The sequence below is a fragment of the Neophocaena asiaeorientalis genome, unplaced genomic scaffold (genome assembly GCF_003031525.2).
Source record: "Neophocaena asiaeorientalis asiaeorientalis breed wild unplaced genomic scaffold, Neophocaena_asiaeorientalis_V1.1 scaffold30, whole genome shotgun sequence".
Classification (NCBI taxonomy): Eukaryota; Metazoa; Chordata; class Mammalia; order Artiodactyla; family Phocoenidae; genus Neophocaena; species Neophocaena asiaeorientalis.
Genome location: NW_020174923.1, coordinates 9,450,936 through 9,475,880, shown reverse-complemented (window position 1 = coordinate 9,475,880; position 24,945 = coordinate 9,450,936). Strand labels below are relative to the sequence as shown.

Here is a 24,945-nt window from a genome sequence, read left to right as displayed (position 1 = left end):
AGCTGACAGTTGCTGTGGGCAGAGAGTCCAGTCGGTCTTCGCTTTGACAGCAGCAGGGGTGTGGGTGGGGGCATAGCGCGTGCTGGCTCAGGGCCACACTCCTTCCGTGAGGTGGTGCCATGGAGAACCTCGGCAATCCGTGATCAGTCGCTTAACCGCTCAGAGTTCGGGCATCCGAGCAGAGCCATGCAAGGGGCCCGAAAGTCCAGTTGTCCTTAAAACTGCTACCAGGACCGACGCTGGACACTTCATTCCGTGACAGGATTTGCGTTGCTCCAGCAGTCGGACCCTTGAGGAAACCTGGCGTGATCGCACAGCCACGTCCTGGCAGCTGGAGATACTCCCTCTAAACCCTGTGCTCAGCTGTTTGTGGTGAGGGGCAAGCAAGGAAGCGTGACTGGGGTCACTAAACTTACACCCTGTGGTCCTTGTTCTTTATGAGGATTGGAGAAGTGATGTTCTCTGTAGGTTAAGTCAGCAAAAGAGCATATCCTGTCCAGGGCAGTAAGAAGTGTTTATGAAATGCTGTGTGTATCTCACCACATGAAGGCCTTTCATATGGTTCATGTTCAGAAAGCTTCCCCTGGACCCGGTGTAAGTCGAGGAGAAGAAAGGCTTTGCTCATGGTCAGGTTGAGAGCAGGATGTGCCTTCAGTCACAGAGGCCATAGTGAAGTTTCTCTTCCTTTGTATCATCTTGGGATAACTTCATGACCCCGGTGTTTCTTCTTATTGAGAAATATTGAGAAGGACTAAGGGAACCTTCAACAGCTCACAGCCACCCGTGAGAGCTCACTTGGCCTGTGGCCTCCTCCTCCAGTTATTTTTGTTTCAAGATTCCGGTGAGAAGTCCAGAATTGAATAGGGACCTCTGCTTACCAGTGGATTCTTCCCTGATCCAGGGATACTGCTTTGTCCCACCCAGGACCCTGGGGGAATTTAGGACACTGGCCCAGAAACCTAAAAAGCCAGTGTAGAAACGCACTACAGTCAGGAAGGTGGGGTAGAAGGTGAAACCGAAGGAACTTGGGTTCCATGTTCCGGGAAAACTGGATTTGATTGTGAGGGGATTAAAATGTGTTACTTCCTGGTTCCTCCTCCTGTCCTGCTCTGATAAAACCCTGGGCTGGTGGACCAGCAGTGTAGCGTAGCCAGGGGGCTGGCCCTCTCCCCTCCTCTTGTGTTCGCCCATTTCCACCTGCATCCATAGGCTTCTGCTGACGCTTCTCTGGTCCATCACCGTCCCAGCTCCCTCCCCAGCCCGTGCTCTCATCTGCTGTCCTGATGTCATCTCCAGGGGGCCACCCAACTTGCTTGCTCTGCTTGTACCCACAGACTTTCACGCTGTGAAAGGTGCTTCTGTTTTGGCTCTGTGTCTCGTTACTGATGTAAATCTGCCATGGTCTCAGTGTCTTCCTGGTGCCCTGCCCCCGCTTCCTCATCCTGCACCCTCTCTGGGGGCAGAGCTTCGAGCCCCCCGGAGCCTGCGCTGGCTGGTTGACTCCTATCCAACACGCATCTCTCTTTGCTCTGCAGGTGGCAGGGTAAAGACTTGGAAAAGACGCTGGTTCATTCTGACTGACAACTGCCTTTACTACTTTGAATACACGACGGTGAGCGCCTGCTGGTCAGCTGGGACGGGGGTGGACCAGGCCTTGTGTTTAAACCGCTGTAATGAGACAGGGTTGGAGGACGCAGGGGTAGACAGTCAGATTTGTCCTGCTGCGTCTTTGGGGCAGGAGGAGAGTTTATGAGAAGTGGAAGGGCTAAGACGAATCTCAAGAGGGGTGCCCGGCTGTGGTGTGGGGTGTCTGGCCACAGGAACCGTAGCTCAGAGCCGACATCCACTTCTCCATTGGGACACCACGTGCCCGGCCAGGAGACAGTGGCAGACAACATCGTACACGGCATTAGAAATGGGTTGTAGAGCCGAGCTAGAAAGAATGAACTTGGACCCATGGCCAAGAGAGAGTTTGTGGCCCCATTGAAAGGGAAACAAAAGTAACTGTGATTCTGTGGTAGCAGAAATACTGAAGCGCTTGATTTAGAAGAAACAGCCAAGGGGCAAAATATGTCATAGAGGAAAAGAAAGTGAAACGAAATGGGAGATTACCTGGAGTTTTAAGAAATTGACGTTTACTTAAACTGAAAGTTTTGTTGGTTTTTATTTAGTGGGAATGGAATTACAATACATACAATACTATGAGAATAAAGATTGTACAGAGTCTATGAGAATAAAGATTGTACAGTAAAACCTTTTCTGAAGCTCCCTCTAGGAGCCCCCAGGAGGCCCAGCAGGTTGGTAGCCTCAGGTTGGATCCCGCTCAGACGGGCTCCCCACAGCTGGAGGCCCTCGTTTCTGCCCTGTTCCCTGGTCATCGAAAGAGCAAACCATATACCACTGGCAGCACTGGAATGTGTCTTAAATAAAGCAGGGCAGTTGAGATCCTACTGAGAAAACGAAGGTTTAGAAGTAACTTTTATAATAAAGGTAGAGCAAGATGGGATGAGAGTCCTGGCAGCGTTTGTGTGAAGCTTGGTAGGAGCCAGGATGCAGGTCCATGCCTGGCCCTTTGCAGCTTGGGGGTGAAGCGGGTTTCCACTGTGTTCCGCACTGTGGTTCTTCAGCTTGCAGACATCGTGCGGATGTGGCTTCTCACATGGGGAGTGAGAGCCATGACAGTGTCAGCTCATAATTCAGTCACTCAGCAATTTCCAGGGGAATGCTGACCAGGATTTTGTGTGTTATGGGGGCTAAACTCATGCCACGTTAAGTTCTGCAACTGGCTTTGCTTTTCTGTTATTAAAATCCTTTCAATTATGAGAGTACTGAATTTCAAATACCCAAAACAGTACGACGATAGATTTTTTTTTACCCCCCAAAGTACCACCGTGAACAGCTTAGTAAATTTCTTTCTGTTTTGCCCCTGTCCCCTCACCCCATGTATTAACTGTTTTTCCTAGACTGGTGACATCTTTAAAATCTTGTTTAAATCTTTTCCACTGGTCTCTGGGTTTATATGAACCATGTGCGGGGCATCTAAACAATGCACCCCTAAGTCCCGGGACAGTCTCAGTGGTAGTGCAGTGAGATTCTAGAATCTTGTGGTTCTTCACGACGCCGACCACGGTGGCGTTACCTGAATTCAGTCTAGCAGCACACCAGCATTTTATCAGACAGTGGGAATCCAGAGAAAACGTTTCTGAAGATGCTGAGGGGGGAGCCTCAGGGTTAAGATGGTAGGTGGAGATAACCACACAGACATTACCTGACAAAGAGGAAAAATCTAGTAGAAAGAAGTGGGGACATAGCAGCCGGATAAGGAAAGGGCAGAACTCATTCACCGCGCTTCACAGTAGGCAGCAGGGGCCGTGGCGCAGCCTGGAGCCAGCAGAAGGCCCCTTGCTGCGTGGCCGGGCACAACCAGCCCCAGACCTCCCCGTGCACAAGTCTGGGAGAAGTAAACCGAGTAGGAATTCTTCCCTCCTCCCGCTTTGGATGGAGGAGTGGTGAGGTCTGCTGCAGGGTAGAAACCGGGGAAACGAGAAAAATGGGAAAACAGGACTCACTTTCTGCGATATCAGTGAAAGCTCCGGGTGTGTGTTCATGTAAGAGGACTGTCCATGGGGGGCGTGCGGTGAGCATCAGCTCCAAGAGATGCCGGACACCGGCACCCCAGGGGAGAGTTGGGGCTCGGGGTGTCTGAGGGGGGCGCTCCCTCCACTCGCTTCTCTCCTGAGACTCTGGAAGTGGGCCAGAACACCAATAGCTGGCTCTCCAGTAGTTTCAGACTTAAATGAGAACCAAAACTATATATTAAGAATATGACTATATAATTGTAGAATTATAACTTATTTATTAACACATAAGTTAAAACTTTAAGGAATGATTAGCTAGAAATGTAATCACTATCCTAGAGGAAAGGCTTGAGACAGTCATAGAGATTGTGTCTGAAAGACAAGCATTAAAACAATTAAGGGTAGGGCTTCCCTGGTGGTGCAGTGGTTGAGAGTCTGCCTGCCGATGCAGGGGACGCGGGTTCGTGCCCCGGTCTGGGAGGATCCCACATGCCGCGGAGCGGCTGGGCCCGTGAGCCATGGCCGCTGCGCCTGTGCGTCCGGAGCCTGCGCTCCGCAGCGGGAGAGGCCACAACAGTGAGAGGCCCGCGTACCGCAAAAAAACAAAAATGAAAACAAGGGCCAGCGAACAGGTGCGGAGGACAGATGAGGATGATCCCAATACCAGAATGACTGAGACCTGCAAATGCAAAGACAAGTTATGAGATTATTTCCCTAAAAAGGAGAAACAAACCTGAATCTGCAAATCAAAAGAGTGCATATGGTATTTTAGGAACATCTGTCCTAGGAAGCTTGGTGCCAAGGCATAGCCCGGTTAAACTGTTGAACTTGGAACAAAGTCTTTGGCCATTGGTTGTCTGGACATCAGGGAGAAGAGGTGAAGGCTGATGGCCCAGCAGGTGTGGGGGTGGCCTTTGCTGAGATGGGAAGCCCTGGAGGAGGGCCAGTGGGGGTGAGGGGACGCAGGGCTCTGTTCTGGACAGGAGTTTAGATGCTTTTTGGTCCAGGTGGAGTTGTCAGGCAGGCAGTGTCTCTTTGAGGATCCTACAGTCTGGAGGGGGGAGGTGGGGCTGGAGATAGTGAGAAGGTGGTGACACGCGACACGACTGTAGTCCAGGCGTTGCGGGCACAGAACAGGGGCACCTCGGGCGAGACTTGAGCTTCCTAGGGTTGCTGACACTGGAACTGAGGTTTGAAGGATGAGTAGGCAGGCCAGACAAAGAAGCAGGATAATTTTTGTGTGAAAGGGCCTTACATGTTCCCCACTGGAGGGCCACCCACAGCTCTTGTCACACTCACTCTTTCAGAACGTCTGTGGAAGCTCCTCCTCCAAAGGCTTTTCGGTCTTAGGGATTCGTATGTGGTATGTTGACAACACCCACACATTTCTTGACCCTATTCTTGTTTTTAAAGCTGCTCTGTGGACTTCATGTCGTGGAGGAGTCACAGGAGCTGGGCTGAGTTGCCGTGAGGAAGGTAACAGGACATGCGTTCATAAACTGAGCAGTTAGGTCTTCTCTCTCCAATTCTTCTGCAGGATAAGGAGCCCCGTGGAATTATCCCATTAGAGAACCTGAGTATCCGGGAGGTGGAAGACTCCAAAAAACCAGTGAGTATTTTTTGGTGAGATGTTTTGGGGGGACAGAAGGGATGGGCATAGCAGCTGTTTGATACAGGAAGAAGTTGCAGAGGTTTACAGTTGACCCTTGGACAACAAAGTTGGGGCTGTGTGGGTCCCCTGACACGTGGACTGTTCTCCGTGGTAACTCCTACGGTAGAGTGCCGTCTGTGCTTGGCTAAGTCCGCGGGTGCTGAGGCACTGCTGTACGGACGGAGGCCGACTGTCGGTCATACCAGGATGCTTAATTGCGTGGAAGGCCAGCACCACCCCAACCCCCGCCTTACTCAGGGGTCAGCTGTACTTGAGAAAAACCCCGGAAGTACTCATATGATTTAATTTAAGTTAGCCTAACTTTTAAAATTATCTTTACAGTTCAAGCCAAAGGTGAGACTAAATAGCCTCTTTCATTCTGTCCATCAGCTTTAGTGTCATTTACAGACTATCACACGAGGTATAGAATTGTCCTTCCTTAAAAGGCATCAAGCTCTCATGATTGGACCACTTATTTTATGATCTTCAGATCGCTTATAAATATTTTTCCTCTGTTTTGGAATATCGTATTGCTGGCTTGGCTTTAAAAGGCATTAAGTTACCTGCAGTTCGCTCCATATTTTCTGTATATTAGGAGTAGAGCTAACGTGTATCATCTGCTCGATATCTTTGCTAATAAAACCTATTTATATACAATCTACATTCTCCAGAATTCCACTTCTAGGCTCCTCTTTTCCAAAGGAAAACATATGTTGGCTATATTTTATGAAGGTGAGAATAAAGAAATAAATTAACTTTTTTTTTTTTTGGAAATAAAAATTTACTTTTTGGGAAATTAACTTTTTTCTTGGTCAGCAGCTTTCTTAGATCTTTGTCACGCTCTCCCTCTCTTTCTTAATTCTCAGAACTGCTTTGAGCTTTACATTCCCGACAATAAAGACCAAGTGATTAAGGCCTGTAAGACGGAGGCTGACGGGCGAGTGGTGGAGGGGAACCACACGGTGTACCGCATCTCAGCCCCAACACCTGAGGAGAAGGATGACTGGATCAAGTGCATCAAGTAGGTGGCAGGTGAAGCTGGCGACCTCGCCTCTCAGGTAGTGACACTCCAGATGTCCCGTGGGCTGCCCATCCCGCCTCTGCGCCCTGTGTGCTGAATCCTTAGCGAGTAGTTTGACTGTGATTCCCCGGTGACTTTTCCCTGGGTGTCTGGATTCTTGACCATTGAGCGTTTTTAAGAGTGCGCCTCACATCTAGGTTTCCCAAGTGCAGCTCATGGCCCCAAAGAGGGGACAGGTGGGCAGGCTTATAGGCATAGGTGCCACTGGCCAGACTGGCCTTTTCACGTCTTAGGAAGTGGGTTTCGTCTTCATGGTGGCAGCTCAGCGGGGATTGTAACCGTTCCCTTTTATAATTTCTTAATCCTGTGAGGCACTGTTGTTCCATTTACAGATGGGCAGACTGAGGCCCATAGAGGGTAAGTAATGAATGCTTGTCAAAGTCACGTGGCCGTGATCCGGGGTTGCGAGGCAGAGCCTCATACTCCCTGCTGAGCTGTGAGGAAGTGGCGGTTCTGGGGTAAGGGAGGTGTGCACGGATCCTGGGGTCCAGGGCTCCTCCTGGCCCTCGCTGCACCTGTTTCACGGGGGAGGTGTCCTGCCCCGGCAGCTCCTCCTCCCCACGGCTTCTGTGAACCCTGCCCCGCCCGCCATCACACCTGCTGCCCATCACCACACCTGTCTTGCCCCTGGGAGTGTATCCTCGCTCTCCCCGCCAGCGCTGCGCCCATCAGACATGGCCCAGCCGTTTCCTGAGGGTGTCCCCATTACTGAGCCTCGAGGCTTCCCCTGGAGACTAGTGAGGCCGCACTGACCGGCGCCCAAGGCCCTGCGGGTCCTGCGTCGCCCCGAGTGATGGGCCTTCTCCCACCGGGGCCGCAGCCTGCTCCTGAGGGGCTGGGCACGCTCTAGTTTTTGTGGTGTTTTTGGCACCTCTACTAAAACAAGTGTAGTGTTTGGGCCAGGGTTAAATAGTGAATAAAGGGCTGAAGGGGGGCGAGATGATGTGGGGGAAGGAGCAGGTCGTTTATTCCCACACAAAGAGCCTCTGGAACGTTGTGCGGTTCAGAAGGGCGGGACAGGAGAGCACCGGTTCGGAGTCAGGCCAGCCCGTGCAGAGTTCCCGCTCGGACTCTCCCAGACCCTCAGCTTGCTCAGCACACAGCAGTGAGAGGCGGGGCTCCCTGAGGACTCCCGGGGACGGTGCCGCCCCCTTCTGGATGATGGTGTTGAGGCACAAGGCCCTTCTGGGGGTGAGACAGATGGTGCAGCGCTGTGCTCAGCGCGCCGCCTGGACTCAGGTAGCCCCGGATGATGACGGCTGTCGGAAGTGTGGTGTCATCAGAGGCCGTCCCACGTGCCGTGGAGCCCATGAGGCACCGTAGTGTTTCTGGCGTCACCACCAATAATGAGGCTCAGGGGTGCTCTGTGCTGGACGCACCCTGAGGTCTGTGTGGAGGAATAGCGGCGCCTTGGGGACCTGTGGCCATGGAGAGCTCCTTACCCATGTCCCCGTACCCTTTTTTTTTTTACCACGTTTTTTTAAAAAATACTTGACTCTTTAATCCTTATGAAATGTATTTTTTGCATGTGGTTTGAAGTAAAGGATGTAACCTTATTTTCTCAAGTGAGTGGCTGATTGTCCTGATACCATTTAGTAATCCATTTTGCCCAGTCTGAAGTGCCCTCTTTAGTGTGGACCGACTTCCTGTGTGTGCACGGTGACCGTGTCTGCTGTGTCTCTTGGTCTGTGTGCTGTCCCGCATGATGATTAGGGCATCAGAGCATGTGTTGAGAGGGGATTGTGTGTAGCCTCCCCCAACTCATTGTTCTTTCAAAAAGGCTCTGTCTGCAGGTGTACATTCTGCCTTTCATGTCATTGTACTTCGGTAGCCAGAGAGCCCGAGCCCTCCTTACGGTCATGCTTGGAATGGTTCAGTCCCTCCATCGAGGTGAATGCAGAGCCTCCTCGGGGGTGGATCCCGGGGTCTGCCCGGAGCTGGCCTCATCTCCTTGTGGGAGTTGCAGACAGTGTTCCAGCTCCACGGCTCAGCGCCCTTAACCCTCCCCAGAGCCCTGGGAAGGTGGGTGCAGCAGGATGGTTGTCCCCAGGTGACAGATGAGGACACAGGCACAGCGAGGTGAATTCACTCGTCCCGAACCACAGACCCGAGCCTCCTGACTCAGGGAGCCGTCCTCCTCCACGTGCGGCGCTCAGCTCCAGCCGCCCTTGGCTCTGACGCTCTCCCAGTGAAAATATTGGGGCAGAGGCGCCAGAGGAGGGACCTGATCGGATGGAAGCTCTTCACGATGTTGCTGGAAAGGTTTTGCAGAAGGTCAAGTCGCAGGCACATTTTCTCTCATCAGTGCTCTTCCCAGGAGTTTCCAGCTACCTCGGTCCTGGTGCTCTGGGCACGTGGTCACACAGAACCGCGTGTCTCTGCAGACAGACCTGCAGCGCAGCGACGGTGGCCACTGAGGGAGAGCTTCTGCCGCCCGGTGTCGTCTCCGCTCTGCCTTCCCAGGGCTGGGGCGGAGTGTCTCCAGGGACCATGTGAGGACGGCCGTGAGAAGCACATGTATGTGCAAGGCCGGGGCAGAGCTTCCAGCCCCAAGCACTTCGCTGTGTCCTGGCCCCCGTCACGTGGACTGGAGATGTCCCGCGGCGTCCCTGGGGGCTTGGCCCACCCAGGAAGCGGAGGTGGACTCACCCTAATGCTCTGAAGGTGGAAGCAGGATTCCCTCCCGAGCACTCCGAGTGGTCAGATGCCTGCGTGGCGGGGTCCCTCAGGATGCGTTCCGGGCCCTGTCCAGCTCCTGCCTCCCCCGGAGCTGAGCTGCTGTTTCGCACAGACACATCCTCTCTGTGAACGGGGCCCGGTCAGCCCGCAGGAGCCGTCATGCACCTGGTTAAGTGCGGTCCACAGTCATGTGGGCTTGTGACTGGCCCAGAAGCTAGTTGGCACCTGGAATACTACTTCTCAGGAAAAGCAAATTAAACTTCAAAACGTGGATCACACCTTGCTTGAAAGTGGAGAATGACAAATACAGAGGGACGGCGGATGGCTGAGGCCTGCCATCACCACCTGTGCTGGTGTCTCTGGGGCCAGTGCAAGGGCTGCTTGCGCTCCCTCCCCACCAGGCTGTGGACACAGAGCAGGCTGCTGGCTGCTTGCTTGGGCCCCGACTGCCCAGTGATGGGTCTTGGCTGTCGAGCTGGTGCTCTTGGGGACTCAGAAGTTGCTCGGTACAGAGGGTGGCTGCCAATCAGATGCACCACGTGGCAGGGGACACACGGGGTCGTGTGGTGGTCACTGTTCCAGACAAATGCCACTGTCATGACGGAACTAAAGCGCTGCGCTTGTTTTGCTGCATTAGAGCACAGCTGTGAGGGCGTAGAGGATTCCTAAACTTAAATTTATTACTTGGTTGAAACAGGCAGTAAGCACCCCACAGTGACCTTGTCGCCTGTACCACGTGTCTCCCTCAAAACTTGTCTTTTACGCCACATGTGGACACAGTGAAGGTTGATGCCGTGACGTGGCCTTTAAAGGGACAGTCGAGCAGGGAGGGGGTCTGGGGCACGGCTGCTGCTAGGAAGCCCCTGCCTGGGGTCGTGTCTCCTGGTCCTGTTCCTCAGTCTCCTCTGCTTTTTCCCCTTTTCTGTGTTGCAGGGCAGCCATCAGCAGGGACCCTTTCTACGAGATGCTAGCCGCACGGAAGAAGAAGGTCTCTTCCACGAAAAGACATTGAGTCTACGCAGCCAGCAGGGCTGGTGTGCCCGGCGAGTGAGGCCCAGCGAGTGAGGCCCGGTGCAGCCTCCCTGCCTCCCGTGCAGTGGGAGCGTCTTGCCAGGCATTGCCCTGAGTTCCTAGAGACTAGCTTCAGCTTTTGCTAAATTTTTTAAGTGGGAGAAGGGTAGGCAGCTACCCTTGGAGAAGGGGGCCTGATGCCTTCACACTTGGGTTTTGAGCCTTTCTCTCTAAAAAGAACAGAGCTCCTGTCGGCCATGCTGCCTCCCCGCAAGTCTCCACTCAACAGGTCTGATAGCAGAGCTCGGAGCCGACCATTTACCTCTCGGTTATTCCCTGGGAAGAAGCCTTCAACCCTGCACCATAAATATGTGTACCCATATCTTATTTTATGTTAAGAAAAAAGTGGAATGGAAGAGAAGCCACATGCTATAAAGATATATTTTTGTTTTTTAAAGAAAGAGAAAGAGAAGGTAGAGCTGTCCAGGCATTCTGCCTGTCTGCTTCGGGAAGCTTCTCCCGAGAGAAGCTCCCTGGGCCGCCGCTGTGCATGTCAGCCCGGGCAGGGGCAGGGGCCAGGTGGGCCCCCTCCTCATGCTTCTGGGGCCTCGTCTGGGCGAGAGAGGGGGTGGCGAGAGGGGGGAGGGGGCCGCGCGGCGAGGACAGACTCGGGGCCTGCAGGGCAGCACCGGCCACTCCAGCTGATGCTTTTCCTTCCAGGTGCCTGGGGAGCACTGCGGGGAGAAGGGAGCCCGCCCCCCGCCTGCGCTGTTCCTTCTCTTTCAGGACTCGTTCTTGTCGGGCTTTAAAATAGTCAGCATCTTTCCTTGAGCTACATACCTAATAACCAAAACTGTGAGGAAGGTAGTCCCGTCAGAGATTCTGGGATAACCTGTTTCTTATTTGGTTTTTCTTCCTCCTGCCCCTGAACTCCATTCCTCGTTTTAGAGGAAGGAGCAGGTCTGACCCCATCACCTTAGGGCTTCAGCCTTTTCTGCCTCCGAACTGGCCTTCACCTGGACTCGCCGTGCATGTGGCGCTGGCCCTTGGAGAGGAGCGGGCCTTCATCTGCGCGGCAGGGGCGGGTGGGGGGAGCCGGAGGGTGAGTGGTCGGCCTCCCGCTGGAGTCGGCCTCGCCCTCCTAACGCGTGGCCTGAAGGAGCCGTGGCCGCCGCTCTCCTGCTCTTCTCTCAGGGACTCTCGTCCGGGGCCCGGCGCCCGGTCCAGGCAGAGCAGGGCTGGCCGGGCCATTGCAGCGCCAGTGTGACCCTGGCTCCTCTGACACCTTCCGGGCGGGCTCACATCTCTGGAAATAGCTTTTGTAAAGGGGAGTGGTGGGGTCACTTTCTGGGGTCCCCCCTTCATGTAGGTCCTACCTGGAGTGGCTTCAGGCGTTTTAATGCCAGAGCTCGTGAAGGTGGCAGAAGAGGGTCCAGGCTGGGAACCTGAAATTTCTGGGCGGGAGAACCAGGGTGGTGCCAGCCGAGGTCCAGGGGGTCTGGGTCGGTGCTGGAGCCCCTCTGGCTATCTGAGTCCCTGGCCCTGGTTCTCACGAATATTACCTAGACAGAGAGGCACCTGGATCAGTATTAGTCTATTTATCAGAGGTGTAAATAATCCATGTATAGTTTTTCTCCTTTTAGATTATTTTGTATTTGTTTTAAAAAAAAGTTTTGTCAAAATATAAAGAAATGACTGAAAGTTGTTGACAGGGTTTTTAAAAAAATTATAATTATTCCAATCGGTTTTTGTCTTGTTTTTTTTTTTTGCATTGTAAACTAGCGCCAAGGAACTGCAGCAAATAAACTCCACATCTGCCCAAACCACTTTGTTGCCTGTGGCGTTGCTTCATGCCCACATGGGCCCTGAGAAGGAAGGTCGTGCTTGTCAGGTGCACTTCCGCGGGAGGATGTGTCACTTGAACCTCTCGTCTTAAGTCTAGTGATGATAAAGATCGGAAGTGGCGAGGATGGTTGTGTCTTCCGTTAAGGAGAGCGGAGCGAAAGTGATCGTTAGCGCAGTCATTCCCGCCCCTCCCCGCCCTTTTTGGAAGGAGAAACAAACGTCAGACATCAACTTCAAATTAAGATCGAGAAATGTGCCTTCAGCCTTTATAATACATTCTTAGTATTATTTCATTTTCCAGATGTGCCTACATAACGCCAGGGAAGAGTCACAGTGAGGTAGAGCTCAAAAGTTGAGAAGACATTCAGCATAGCATCTCAGGGTAAGGAGATGGACAAGCCTTAGCCTGTCCCCTCGGCTGGTGGTTCATGAGAGCATGCAACGTAGACTTATTATGTGAGCCAGCAATTCTATTCCAAGGTTCATGCCCAAGAGAACTGAAAGCATGTCCACACAACTTGCACACGACTGTTTATAGCAATGCGATTCACAACAGCCAAAAGGTGGAAACAATCTAGATGTTCCTCAACTGATGAATGGATGACCAGACTGTCGTCTGTTCATACGAGGGAGTGTCGCGCAGCTGCAGAAAGGAATGAAGTACAGATTCGTGCTGTGACGTGGCTGAACCCCGAAAACGTTACGCCGAGCGAAAGAAGCCCGACACAAACCCACGGTTGATATGATTCTTTTCATATGCAGAAAAGGCACATCTATGGAGAGAGAAAGTAGACTGGTGGTAGTCAGAGGCTGGAGATGTTGGGGAGAATGGGGAGTGACTGCCCATGGGTACAGGGTTTCTTTTTTGGGGTGTTGAAAATATTTGGGAGTTAGTGGTGTTGGTTACACAGTGTTGTGAATGCACTAAATCCCCCTGAATTGTACACTTTAAAAGGGTGAATTTTATGCTAAGTGAATTACATCTCGGTTTTAGAACAATGGCAGTGAACAGACGCCATCACTTGCCATGGTTTTACTTGTTCTCAAAGTGTGGTTCCCTGGTCAGCATCTTCAGCGACATCTGGGAATGGGTTAGGAATGCACATTCTCAGGCCCCTGCCACACTGATGGAATTAGAGCCTCTTGTGCTGGGGCCTGACACAGTTTAACAAGTTCTCCAGGTGCTTCTGGTGCCCAGTAGTGTTTGAGAACCACTGGCTTAAACAACCACCCTGATTCCTTCCATTACCAAACTGAGGTTTGGCCGCTCATCGTTTAAGAATCCAACGTTGAGAGACAAATGTTGGGTAAAAGGAAAGATATTAACTTTATTGAGGAAGCTGGCAATCCTGCAGAGAAGGTGGACTCGTGTCGCAACGAACCAATTCCCCCTTGTCGACTGGGGGCAAGAGCTTTTAAAGGGGAGTTTCAGGGGTTCACAGGCGGGGTTGGGGGGCCATATGCAGAACAGCACAGTCAGCTCTGACAGTAGTCTTGAAATTGCTCACACAGAGGTCTGATCAGTGTCATCTTGATTCAGTTAATCTTCGACTCCGGGGTCAGTTTGTTCCCATTTCCTTGAGGCCAGTTCTTGGAATTGTGCAAGATGGAGCAGCTTATGTCTCGTGGCTACGCTCTGGTCATCATGTAGTTAACTTCTTCCTCCTGGTCGGGGTTTCAGTATCTGCAAAGCAGCTCAAAGGATATGGATCAGAATAGTATCCATAGCCCTTAGGAGGAACTAAAGGTCCTTGAGTTTGTTTAATGGTTGAACTATTATTATTTTGTCTTGTTTGACTATTTTCCTCTGTTTCTGCATTTTCTCATTTCTCTGATTAAATTTATTCTTTGACTAAAGTTCTTCCAGACAAGAGGCAGGTGGAGGACATGGGGAGGGTGGGTGTCTCTGTCCCAGGAAGGCCCCAAAAGGTCCTGCGCCATTACACTTCCTTCACTTCGTTGTACACACACACACACACACACACACACACACACACCAGGCTTAGTGAGGCATAATTCTGTACCATATAATTCACCCATTTGAAGTGTACAATTCAGTGAGTTGGTGTATTCACAGAGTTGTTCAGCAATGAACATGATTTTAGAATATAATCATCGTTCCCAAAACAAACCCTGTTGTACCCATTAGCATTCACTCATCTCCCCTCAGCTCTAGGCAAACACTACTTTCAGCCTCTGTGGATTTGCCTATCCTGGACATTTCATAGAAGTGGAATCATACACTCTGTAGTCCTTTGTGCCTGACTGCTCTTAATTAGCACAGTGTTTTCGAGATTCATCTGTGTTGTAGTTTGTGTCAGCACTTCATTCCCTTTTATAACTGAATAATATTCCATTTTATGGATACACCACATTTTTATCCATTCATCCATTGATGGGCATTGGGTAAGTTCCACTTTTTGGCTACTCTGGACAATGCAACCATGAACATTCATATGCAAGTTTTGTGAGCGTTGCTGGAGTTTTTGACAGTTCGTCCTATTGCATCTATGGCCTTGCTTACCATTTACTTCTCAGCCGAGTGCCTACCTCGACTCCCTCCTCTCGGCTTTGATGGACGAGTCTGGGCTCACATACCTCTTGGCCAGCTCAGTGTCAGGCTCTTTCATTGGCCTCTCTGCCCACCCACCACCTGCTGATATTCCCCGGGGCTCTAGCCTCTAGTGCTCATAAGCTTCCTGGGTAGGTGACCAGTCACATGGTTTCAACTGCTACTAACCATCTGGGGCCCTTAAATGTGCCTGTGTGATTCCTGTCTCTCCCTAGCACCCCCCAGGGGGGCACTGGGCCTCCCACACTCAGCATGCCTGCACCTGAGCTTATGCTCTGATCGCCCCAGGGGTGCTCCGTGTCAACAATTTCCCCTAGACTTAGCCTCGTGGGTGATTTTTTAAATTTTATTTATTTATTTATTTTTGGCTACATTGGGTCTTCGTTGCTGCGCGTGGGCTTTCTCTAGTTGCGGTGAGCGGGGACTACTCTTGGTTGTGGTGCGCGGGCTTCTCACTGCAGTGGCTTCTCGTTGCGGAGCACGGGCTCTAGGTGCGTGGGCTCAGTAGTTGTGGCACGCGGGCTCAGTAGTTGTGGCTCACAGGCTTAGTTGCTCTGCGGCATGTGGGATCTTCCTGGACCAGGGAAGACACCTCGAACCCGTGTCCCCTGCGTTGGCAGGCGGATTCTCAACCACTGCTCCACCAGGGAAGCCCTCGTGGGTGATTCTTGTCCTAGCACATCGTTACTCTGGTGGCTGCAGAATGATGAGTCCCATCTCCAGTGCTCCCTCCAGTGACCAGTTGGCCCTCGGCATCCTGGCTGTGAGGAGGCTTTCCTTTTCCTATTTATATGCCTGTTAATGGCACAGATGCGTGGATTCCTATTTCTAGAGGTCTGCAACATATCATTGTACTTAATGAATTTGATGCTCAAAATGTCCCAGATTTGGCCAGTGAGAGCCCTATCCATCTGCTCCGTGTCCTGTGACATGTCATGCCCTGCATTTTCTTAGCACTGACTCCCTTCCTGGCATCACAAAATATTTCGGGATCACCTTGTACCCACCCTGCCTCAGCTCCAGGGTCAGCCATTTCTCTGAGGGGCGCTGGTTCCTTCTAGAGACCAAGATCTGGGCTCTAGGTGTGCTCATTGCTACTGGGGTATCTTTGCTTCTTTGCCCTTTCAGTGAATAGGGCTGGGAAATGTGCGCATAGATAACACACGTATACGTACACACACACTAGGGCATGTACACATATATGTAACAGCACATACCTCATTGGGCTATAAGAGAATGAGATGCACATTTTAAAAAGCCAAAAAACAGTAACAACTCTTAGCCCAGTGCCTGGACATGGAACTCAGTTTAATTATCATCATCATCATCATTATTTTCATTATTATTGAAGACTATGGAATCCTTTGCTCATCCAACAGGGAAACTTTGATCCTCCACATGCCGTGCATGAAATCCCAGTTTGGGGTCCAGAGCAAGGGGCCAGCTGACTCACCCCCTCACTCCAAGCTGGTGGACAGCGGCGCCAAATGCACAGACTTCTACTTAAAACGTGATGCGTGGATGTGCCCAGCAGCTGCGCCTCCGTACTGCAGAACGTCAGAGCCCTCCCCAAAGGCGCCAAAGAGATGCTTTGCTGGAAAGGGAAACGCTCTGAGCAGAGGATCACGTGCAAGCGATACATGCTGCTCCTGCAGGAAGTGCTCTGCTGTATCTTTTCTTTCATATGTTATTCGGGTGTTGGCACAGCAAGGAAAGTACGGGGCCAGCCGCCACTTCAGGCTACTTGACACCGTGGACTCTGCCTTGCGGTTCCTGGGGAGGCCATTGTCTCACGTTACAGGACCTCCTCGCTGGATGGTCTTGGCCCCAGCATAGACGAGCCACAAGCAGCTCTGTGGTCAAGTCTGTGCTGTGAAGTGTCTCTTTCTCTCCTTTCCAGCCGAGGGTTCTGCTAGATTTTCATGGTTTAGATCAACTCCAGCTTCTACCTGGAGCGAGCTGTTTCCTAACCTGGTTAAAACAAGCGGGCTGCTATGTGTGACCCGCTGCAGAGAAGACAGTAGAAAACCTCGGCCCTGTTAGCCACGGACGGTCATGTGACTTGGGTACCAGAACTCGTGTCCTGTACCAAGAGGGACAAGAGTGATTGCAGCCAGACTAGCCTCATCTTCCGTCATCTAGTCCTCTTGGTTCGCTGCATTGCATCGCACGAAATCTACTTTCTACTCTTGGATTAGATCTTTGTACAAATTCAGTTGAAACACATCTGTTTATGTTTCCTACGGGTTCAGAATTCTGCTTAGCATCCTCCTGACAAGCGTCCTTAGTGATTATCATACACAGTCTCCTCCGATCTTTATGCTCTTAAGCAAGACGTAATTACAGTTTATTGAGCACCTGTGTCCTGGGCCTTTTCCTTCGTTTCTCCACTATCCCCGACTACCACCTAAAAAACTGGCATCCTGCCAGATGTTAACAGGTGCTCCTGAGTGTTATGCAAACAGGTTTAGAACATGCTGGTTTGGGCCACGTGGCCAGCATCCCTTCCTGCAGCCTCTCCATATCTGCAGGTGTCCAAAGCACGCAGCGTCTCCTGGACCTTGTGCGTGGCGCTCCCCTTGCAGGTGGCATCTCAGGAGAAGCCAGCGTTCGTTGGGCCGGCGCTGCCCTTATCTGGTCCATTCACCTTTCTCTGATGACCTGGGTAGGCCCGGCCCTTCCTGACTTCAAGGCTGTCACTGCCTCTCTGGCCAGCTCCACTTTCTTTGGCATTCTGGCCCTGCTCGCCTCCTAGTTTGGGCTCTTTCTTGCACCTTTCCTGGTTATTTCTTCCTTCCAGCCTCTGGGTTCTTACAGTACTTCTCATGGACAGTCCGTCTCCTGCCTCCTGGCCCTGCAAGTCACTCTGCCTTCCACTTGGAAGTTCCTCCACCTGCATCTTCCTGGGATGCTTCTTCTCATGCCTAAGATCCCAGCTGGGCAACCCCTACCACCAGGAGCCTTCCCAGCCCTCACCCCCCATTCCCCGCCAGCCCCCTGGCCTCTCCGCATCGTGATTCACATCATGCTGACTCTTTCTTTTCTGTTTGGAAAGTAACGCTCTTAACTGTGCAGCCTGCCGAGTTTCACATGATGACCCTGAATTTTAACTTCTCAGCGGTTTGTCTCTCAGCCTAGGCAAAATCCACGGGAGCTTTCCTCACTTCGTGCTCACGGAACAACCCACGGGGATCGGGGAGGGGAGCGCTGCTTGGTCTTACCCCAGCTTGGTGAACTCAGACTGGCTCAGTCCCAGGCCAGCACCAAAGGCCCTTCTGGAAGCTCTGCGGGGGCTTCTCCCACTGTTCGTGGCTTGATTTTACGTGGGGGCCGTCCGCCTCTTAGGCCTTGATCTCAAAGGGCCCTTTTACTGCGGACTGAGGGCCAGAGAGGACGAGTATTGACCCAAACGCTCTCCCAGTTTAATGAAAACGTCTGGATTCAGGGCCCAATTCTGATACCCAGTCTGGCGCCCCGTGACCATAGCCCCGCCTCGTTAGGCCCACGGGGCAGGAGTGTTCTGAGTGGCTTCTCCACAAAGCCGCTGGGGCCCCGTGAACACAGGTAGCTTTGCCGAGCCTGGTTCTGTCCTGTGGGGTTTAGGGCCGAGCCCCACAGAACTGCTTGTTCGTGACTCTGAGCAAAGTGAAGTCGGGGTCTCCGGGAACCACTGTGTGATTTGCCCTTCATCTTGGCTGCCAGGAAGCTCAGAGTCAGGGACACACTTCCTCATGTGACTTGTTAATCCTGCTTTGCACTTTTATTTTTGTTAATAGACTTATTTTCTTAGAACAGTTTTAGGTTTACAATAAATTGAGGGGTTGGCCCAAGGATTTCCCATAATCCCTGCGCTTACACCTGCATAGCCTCCCCCGTTATCAACGTCCGCCACCAGAGCTCGGGGGGTAACTGACGAACCTACATCGACACATCATCACCCAGAGTCCGCAGTGTACGTTAGGGTTCACTCTTGGTGTTTTACTTTCTATGGCTTTGGATAAATGTGTAATGTCATATATCCGCCATTATAGTATCATGCAGAGAGGTTTCACTTCCCTAAAAATCCTCTGTTCTCTGTCCACCCCCACTTCCCCCCAACCCCTGGCCACCCCGATCTTTCTGCCACTGCCTACTGTCTCCATAGCTCTGCCTGTTCCAAAATGTCACAGAGTTGGAATCATACAATGTATAGCCTGTACTTTCCACTTTTAATCGTGTTTTGTTTTTTTTTTAAATAAATTTATTTATCTTTGGCTGCGTTGACTTTGTTGCTGCACACGGGCTTTCTCTAGTTGCGGCGAGCAGGGGCTACTCTTTGTTGCGGTGCGTGGGCTTCTCGTTGCGGTGACTTCTCTTTGTTTCGGCGCATGGGCTCTAGGCACGCGGGCTTCAGTAGTTGTGGCTCTTGGGCTCTAGAGTGCAGGCTCAGTAGTTGTGGCGCGCAGGCTTAGTTGCTCCGTGGCGTGTGGGATCTTCCCAGACCAGGGCTCGAACCCATGTCCCCTGCATTGGCAGGCAGATTCTTAAGCACTGTGCCACCGGGGTAGTCCCTTAATCGTGTTTTTTGACCCTTTATCCTGTTTTATCATTACCATAGTATATATTAGAATTTATAAGCTCATTCACTTTTTTTTTTAAAGAGGAAGTTTGTGAATAAAATAGGGACAAAACTTTAAAAATTGCCTGAATACTTGGTCCACTGTTGGGCCTATCAGACACTTGCTTTTGTGTCTCTTAGGAGTTGTGTGATGCTTTCTTTGTGACTATTTGAAAAGGGAAGTGGAACCACCTCCTGCAGAGTACACAGCGCTGAAGAGATGCAGGGTGGCTTCCCAGCGGGAGCTCTGAGATCTAGCAATCTGTGATAACGTCACTTCTGACCCCAGCCTCTTGTTAGGACAGGAGGGCCTGGGACGGCCATGACACTTGTGGAAACGACCTTGCAGCTCCTTCTGCTGTGGGTTAAGCTTCCTGAGATGGGTTGACAGGACAGAGAAGTCCTTTCTCAAAGTGCCCTGGGAGCAATCGTCACAATTTCAAATTCTGTCCCCTCTCTGCCTTATTAGATTTTGCTGGAAGCCCTGTGGTTTGAGGGCGGAGGGGGGACACCCTCTGAAAACCTGTGGGCACTGGCTGGGGAATGTCATTTCTTGAAGGAATAGACGTTACAGATGATGTGGAAATAAGACCACAATTTTTGTCACTGTCATTAAAATGGTGATATGATTCTGAGAAATCTCAGCAGAGAGCTTGTTTTGAGAACCATCCAGAGACAGGGAAGTGGCCCCCGCTTCCCTTGCTGCCCCGCCTTTGCAAGGGCCATGTGCTCCACAGGCTGACCTCAGCCTTTGGACGCTGGTGGGCTCTGCAGGGTGAGTGGTTTGTGCAGGCTAGCCTGTCTGCTTCAGCGCCATCTCCCCAGACATCAGCAGAACGTGGTCTCTCTAATAAGGTCACCCTGTATCGAAGGAGCATCAGGGGTGGAGCCCTCCTTTCAGCAGCCAGATGGACCTGACACCACCACGGGGCATGTTTGGGTAGGTTTTGCTGCCAGCGAGGGTTCCAACAGCATCTGTCAGAGCCAGATTGTACCTTTCGTGTTCCCTTCACTCTTCAAGCCAGTCTCTGCCAGAGGCATCGTGTGTCCCCCATCTGAAGGCTCACTGATCATCTTCTAGGAATCAAAGATGTGTCTCAGTCTGGTTTCTGAATCAGGAGTGAAGATACACCCCCTGTTGAGAATGCTGGACTTGATGAATCAGCCCTCTCCATGTGAAAAACTGTCATTTCTTTGCAGGGAAAGGTGCATGTCTGGCAAAAGCTTATGTATCTGTATCACCCAGAACCTCGAGGGAAGTGGTTCTTATTACCTGTGGGCCTTGGCCCCTCTGTGAAGCTAATAAAAGCTACAGACGTTCTTCCCAGAAAAGTACAGAGGGAGCCCCAAGTGCAAAGTCGGTGGAGTCCCTTCCACGGCCCCAGGTTAAACAGCCCCCATCTGAGCCTGCGTTCGCCAAACTCAGGGGCGCCCGAATGGATTGCGAAAGGAGGAAGCCTTGCATTTCAAAGTTTGCTTTTTCACTCTGTGTCTGCTCCCTATATGCTCAATACCTATTTAAAGAATAGGTATTCTTTAAATAGATCTATTTGTCTTAGTCTGCTCAGGCTACTGTAACAAAAAATACCACAGACTGGGCGGTTTAAATGACAGAAATTTATTCCTCACAGTTCTGAAGGCGGGAAGTCCAAAGTCAAGGTGGCAACCAGTTGAGTTCCTGGTGAGGCTGTCTTGCCTACTCGCTGTGTCTTCGCATGATGGAGAGAGAGCGGGCTGGAGAGAGAGAAAGAGAGAGAGAAAGAGAGAAAGAAAGAGAGAGAGAGAGAGAGAGAGAGGAAGCAGGCTCTGTGATCTGTTGCTTCTGTTTCTCTGGAGAACCCTGACTTACATAGACAGCAAAGAGAAACATGGGAAGCAGCCCCCTTGGGAAGGAATTCACTGAAGTGAGTCTGGGCAAATGTGCGGGGGCAGAGCTGGACCTCACGTCCTTTCATCTGCTTTACTAACTTTATGAACTCCTCGGCCTGCCCAGATGGCGTCAGCTCTTCCCGGGCACGTATACACAGTTGACTCAGGTTGGCACCAAATCCACCCACACCTGTAAAGTATCTGCCCGTTGACGGCCGCTAACATCTTAGCGTGGTACCCCTCCCTCAGGCGTCGGGTGCCACCTTCCCCACGCACTCGAGGGGGACAGTTGTGGGTCTGCTCGGCGGTGTCAGGGGACTCCCTCAGAGGCTGCGGGCCCCCACGGGGATAGCAGATGCCAGATGTCACAGCCAGGGAAACACCTTGCTGAAGTTCAGATGTGCAGTGGATGGACCCCGGGTCTGGGGAGCCTACCGAAACAGAAGTTCAGGAGGTGTGTCGTGGGGACGAGGTGACTTTGACTCTGGATTGAAATATAAGGAAGCAGGGAGCTAGTCCAAGTCACCAAATATTTCTTGGAGGCAGCCAGTCAGTTCCCAGGGAGCAGAACCCAAACCTCAAGTAAATAGCCCTTGCCTGTTCCTTAGATAAGTACAGGTTCTGGGTGAAGAGGATGAGGCTACATACAAATACTGACACTGGCTGGTGGGTGTCTTATGTAATTGGTCCTGTTAAACTTTCCAAGCAATTATTGCTTATAACTTTACCTGTAGCTTTACCTTTAGCTTTCAAAGGTTGGGTCTGGACATGGCTACAGACAGAAAATGTGATGTGGGTGGTGTGTTGGAAAAACTCCCATTTCCCACTTCTCCCTTATGTTCACACACAACTCTTCACTGTGACGCTTCTGCCACCAGATGTGTGGGAGTTGCCCCCAACCGAGCGTTCTCCGTGACACCAGCTGGATGTCCTACAACTGAACTCAATTCTGACACTGCCTACCCGGAGATGGCGTCAGATCCCACAGGTGAAGGGCTCAGTCCCACAAGGCTGCCCCCCTCAACTTCAGATGCCCCAAATCGAAGGAGGTGGGTCCCCACATTACCCGCCACTCTGTCCATTTTGCCTGTAAACTGGCGTCATATGTACTTATTTATAAATATTTCTTGTCTATATTTATTTACAAATATTATTTATATTTATCGTTGAAATTTTAAAACTACAGAAAAGCACAAGGAACAATACAAAAGCTCGTATTCCTACTACCCAGTATTTCCGACTGTTCACATTTTGTCACTTCCCGATCCCCTCCAGTTTCTTAGAATAAATAAGTTAGGTATTCTGGCTTCCCCTTAGGACACAGAAGGCTGGAAAGAGACACACTGCCATCCTAACAAGAGAAATCTAGATAGTCTACAAAATGATTCCAAGCCCATCAAGGAACGGAGATTATAGGGTGACAGCCTCGCCTGAAATCTAAGAAAGACAGGTCTCCAAGGAGAGCAAGAGACGGGGTCACAGGGCAGAGCCGGGGAGGAGATGGGCCGCGGTCCCGGTGGGTCAGGAGACTCAGCTGGAACTTTTAGCCAAGTGCTGCAGGCGCAGTGCAGGCAGGTGAAGGGGAGAGAACCGCTGGTACTGAGACTCCACGGGTCCACCCCAGGGACCTCCCCGCGCGCTCACAGGAAGAGTGGAGGCAGGCAGGAAGGGCAGAGAAAGCTTCCTTGAAACCCACAAACCTCTCCTGACAGAACAAAAGCCTGCGGCCACTGTGGAAAGAACTACAAAGCCTGTCCCCCCCGGGGCACAGGTGGAGACTCATTGAGGCTGGAGGAGCAGATACCCTCTGCCCCTCGTCGGGAGGTAGAGGCTGTCAGAGATCTCCTACCACTGGGAAGGGCAGGGCCACGAGAAAACCCCACCCTGAGATGCAGGGACATGGGGACTGAAGCCCAAACCCAGCAACAGAGAACCCCTCTCCCCATAGCCTGGTGCCCCAGCCCAGCCCAGCCCAGGCTGGAAAGTGTCCAGTAACAGCGGTCCACTGCTGCGGCAGGGGGAGGGAGCCCCGCTCTGAGGGGCAGGCTCATCAAGAAATCCCAAGAACAAGAACGTTGAGAAAAGATCTTTGGCCCCCAACGCTCACGATTGAATTACCCTCCCTGAGGTCCACCAGCTGGGTTTCCTTCTCGCCCGTGGCCACACTGCTGCGTGAATCATCCGATGCTGGGAGGTGTTTCGTTGTCGATCCATCCACAGGTTTTTGTCTGTTCTGAATAAGCTGCCATGAACTTGCACAGACAAATCTCGGTGTGGACACGTGTTTGCATTTCTCTTGTAAATACCCAGGAGCAGGGTTGCTGAGTCTTAGAGCATGGGCATCTTTAAGGAGACCACCGAACTGTTTTCCAAATAAAGCTGTCCCTCACATTCCCAGCAGCAATGACCCGAGTCCCAGTTACTTTGCATCCCTGTCAATATTTGGTATTGTTGGTCTCTCTGATTTTAACCACTTAAATGGGTGTGTGACGGTATCTCATAGTGGTTTTAATTTGCATTTTCCTAGTGACTAATGATACTGAGCATCTGTTCGTTGGCTTGTTCCCTGTATTTCTTCTTTGCCGAAATGTCTGCTCAAGTCACTTGCCCATTTTTTTAAAAGTTCAGGTTGCCTTCTTGTTAAAGGGTTGTAAGCATTCTTTATATAATCTGGATACAAGTCCTTGGTTGGATATATGTGTTGCAAATATTTTCTCCCAGTCCAGGCCTTGCTTTTAAACTTTTTTTTTTTTTTTTGGCCACACCGTGCGGCATGCAGGATCTTAGTTTCCCGACCAGGGATCGAACCCATTCCCCCTGCAATGGAAGTACGGAATCTTAACGACTTGACCGCCAGGGAAGTCCCTTAAACTTTTTAATAGTGTCTTTTGAAGGGCAAACGTTTTTAATTTTGATGAAATGATTTTATCAATTATTTTTCATTTATGATTTGTGCTTTTGTATTCTAAGAAACCTTGGCCTAACCCAAGATCACAAACATTTTCTCCTAGAAGTTTTACAGGTTTACCTCTTATGTTTAGGTCTGATCCATCTTGAGTTAGTGTTCGTGTACGGTGTGAACTAATGGTCAAAATGAGCCCCTTGGCCTCGTTCCTGATCGTAGGAGAAAGCATTCTGTTTCTTTATCGTTAGGTGGGGTGATAGTCTTAGGTTTTTCAGAGATGCTTTTTATCTTCAAAAGGTTAAAGGTGTTCTCATTGTTTCCCACTTTGTGGAGAGTCTCACTCATGAATGAGTGCTCAATTTGTTAAATGGAGATTCGGCGTAGGTGCAGAATCTCATGTGACTTTTCTCTTTCAGTGTATTAATATGCTGGGTTACACTGAATAATATTTTTAGTGGTAAATCAGCTTTGTGCCCCTGGGATAAAACACACTTGGCCATGGTTTTTAAAAACGTATTAGTGGATTCAATTTGTTAAATATTTTGTTAAGGAGTTCTTGTATCTGCATTCATGAGGGATAAGGTGATACGGTCATTTAATCCATTAAACTAAATTGTCAGCTCCATGAGAGCAGAGAGTCTGCCTCTTCGGGTCATCTCTGGGTTCCCAGCTCCTAGACAATGCTTGGCACATAGAGGACCCTTGGGACCTGTCTGTTGAATAAAAGACCATTAATGAATGCATGACCATAAGTCACAGGTTGCTTTATGCCGGACAGGATTGTGTGACTAGTTTATCAGAACTTGTTTTCTGTAACCCAAGGGAATGTGATTCAGGTGCGTTAGTAGCTTATCTGGTTGTTCTGACTCTTAAAGTAGTCCAGATTTGTAAGGATGGAGGTGACCTGAAGATATAAGTGGAGAAGCAGCGTAGGAAGGAGAAAGGAGGAGGCCGTTTCTGGGGTTTCACCCCTGTCTTCTGATCCTTGACCCATTTCTCTCCACCTGATGGGTGCTACCTGTTCACTAAGCTCCCCTCCCTACCCCTGGATTAGACAGCTACAGCCCTTTTCCTTAAACACCTGGTGGGTCCCGGTGCCGTTGCATCACCTTTGTGTACGATCTAAACAGACTGAGGGCAGGGCAGCTTATCCCCCG

At 51.0% G+C, this 24,945-nt stretch overlaps 2 protein-coding genes across 3 annotated transcripts in view; both read left to right on the top strand.

Moving 5' to 3' along the window:
• Positions 1–11,826, top strand: part of CYTH1 (cytohesin 1) — a 77,047-nt gene extending 65,221 nt beyond the window's left edge. Inside the window, exons 10-13 of one of the 2 annotated variants that reach the window (XM_024761251.1) lie at positions 1,534–1,612; positions 5,116–5,187; positions 6,096–6,250; positions 9,923–11,826. In XM_024761251.1, coding sequence (XP_024617019.1) covers positions 1,534–1,612; positions 5,116–5,187; positions 6,096–6,250; positions 9,923–10,001 — 385 coding nt within the window. In that variant the 3' untranslated portion in view covers positions 10,002–11,826. The remainder of the gene's footprint in view (positions 1–1,533; positions 1,613–5,115; positions 5,188–6,095; positions 6,251–9,922) is intronic. The other variant, XM_024761250.1, reaches the window with a different exon arrangement.
• A 10,013-nt stretch (positions 11,827–21,839) lies between these two features.
• The window catches only part of DNAH17 (dynein axonemal heavy chain 17), a 159,650-nt gene continuing 156,544 nt past the window's right edge, over positions 21,840–24,945 (top strand). The window contains exon 1 of the mRNA XM_024760605.1: positions 21,840–21,932. The gene's annotated coding sequence lies outside the window, so the exon portion shown is untranslated. The remainder of the gene's footprint in view (positions 21,933–24,945) is intronic.